At 39.9% G+C, this 957-nt stretch overlaps 1 protein-coding gene across 1 annotated transcript in view; it reads left to right on the top strand.

The window, feature by feature from the left end:
* The first annotated feature begins 698 nt into the window (after positions 1 to 698).
* The window catches only part of LOC107575629 (zinc phosphodiesterase ELAC protein 2-like), a 1,749-nt gene continuing 1,490 nt past the window's right edge, over positions 699 to 957 (top strand). The window contains exon 1 of the mRNA XM_016261990.1: positions 699 to 854. Within this exon, the coding sequence (XP_016117476.1) occupies positions 699 to 854 (156 nt within the window). The remainder of the gene's footprint in view (positions 855 to 957) is intronic.

Below are 957 nucleotides of genomic sequence, written 5' to 3' on the forward strand. Positions count from 1 at the left end.
TTAAATGACAACATGACTGACAACAGTTTATCTAATAGCATGTTTGAAATGTTCAAATATAGCTTTGAATAAGTTTCATGAAATGGTAAACCCCTCATTTCAGCCTTTAAAAAAAGGGTTGTCAAAATGATAATTGATTAATAAATGATGTATTATATCTGCTCCATAAATAAGTCTAGGTACCTTATCTGAATTGCTTAAATGTGTAGAACCCACTAAAGCTTGTTTTTCATCAACCAGTCAAAATTTACAGCATGGCATGCAAATTCAGTCCATTTTATGCCCCGACAAAAACTGCACTCAGGCGGAATGTAAATGCAACTCTCTGTAAATCCACTAGGTGGCGCTTATGGAACAGCAGAATTACAGCTGTTTCCCGTAACCTCTGTGGACAAAGCAGAATTGTGATTCATTTGCATAATTCCCTTAGCACTCTTTTAAAACCTTGCAGCTTTTCCGCCATGTTTTCACTCAAAACGAAAGTACTCTGTGTGCTGTGCGCACGTGAGACTTAAAACTGTGCTTTATGCTGGACCGTATTTATTAATCCTCAGTTGTTCAAATCGCGATAATCGAATACGGTTTTAATGATAATTCAAATATGAAACGGTAATGCTAACTGTGGCGAATTTGATCATGATTCATCGTCAAACCGGTAATCGTTACATCCCTATAATTGAGTTGAAGTATGCCTAAACATGTCTCTGTTCCTCAGCTCCTCTCAGTCGCTGCTGTTGGATTGTGGCGAGGGAACGTTCGGCCAGTTGTGTCGTCATTACGGCGATGACGTGGATGAGATCCTCTCCAGACTCTCCACCATCTTTGTGTCGCACCTTCACGCAGATCATCACACGGTGAGAGACTCACAAACACAGCTAATGTGCAATGAGGGGATTGGACATGCAATAAACCAGTTTCTGTCAGGACCACTATCGTCAAAATGATAGATACTTAGCA

The sequence above is a fragment of the Sinocyclocheilus grahami genome, unplaced genomic scaffold (genome assembly GCF_001515645.1).
Source record: "Sinocyclocheilus grahami isolate Dianchi unplaced genomic scaffold, SAMN03320097.WGS_v1.1 scaffold2762.1, whole genome shotgun sequence".
NCBI lineage: Eukaryota > Metazoa > Chordata > Actinopteri > Cypriniformes > Cyprinidae > Sinocyclocheilus > Sinocyclocheilus grahami.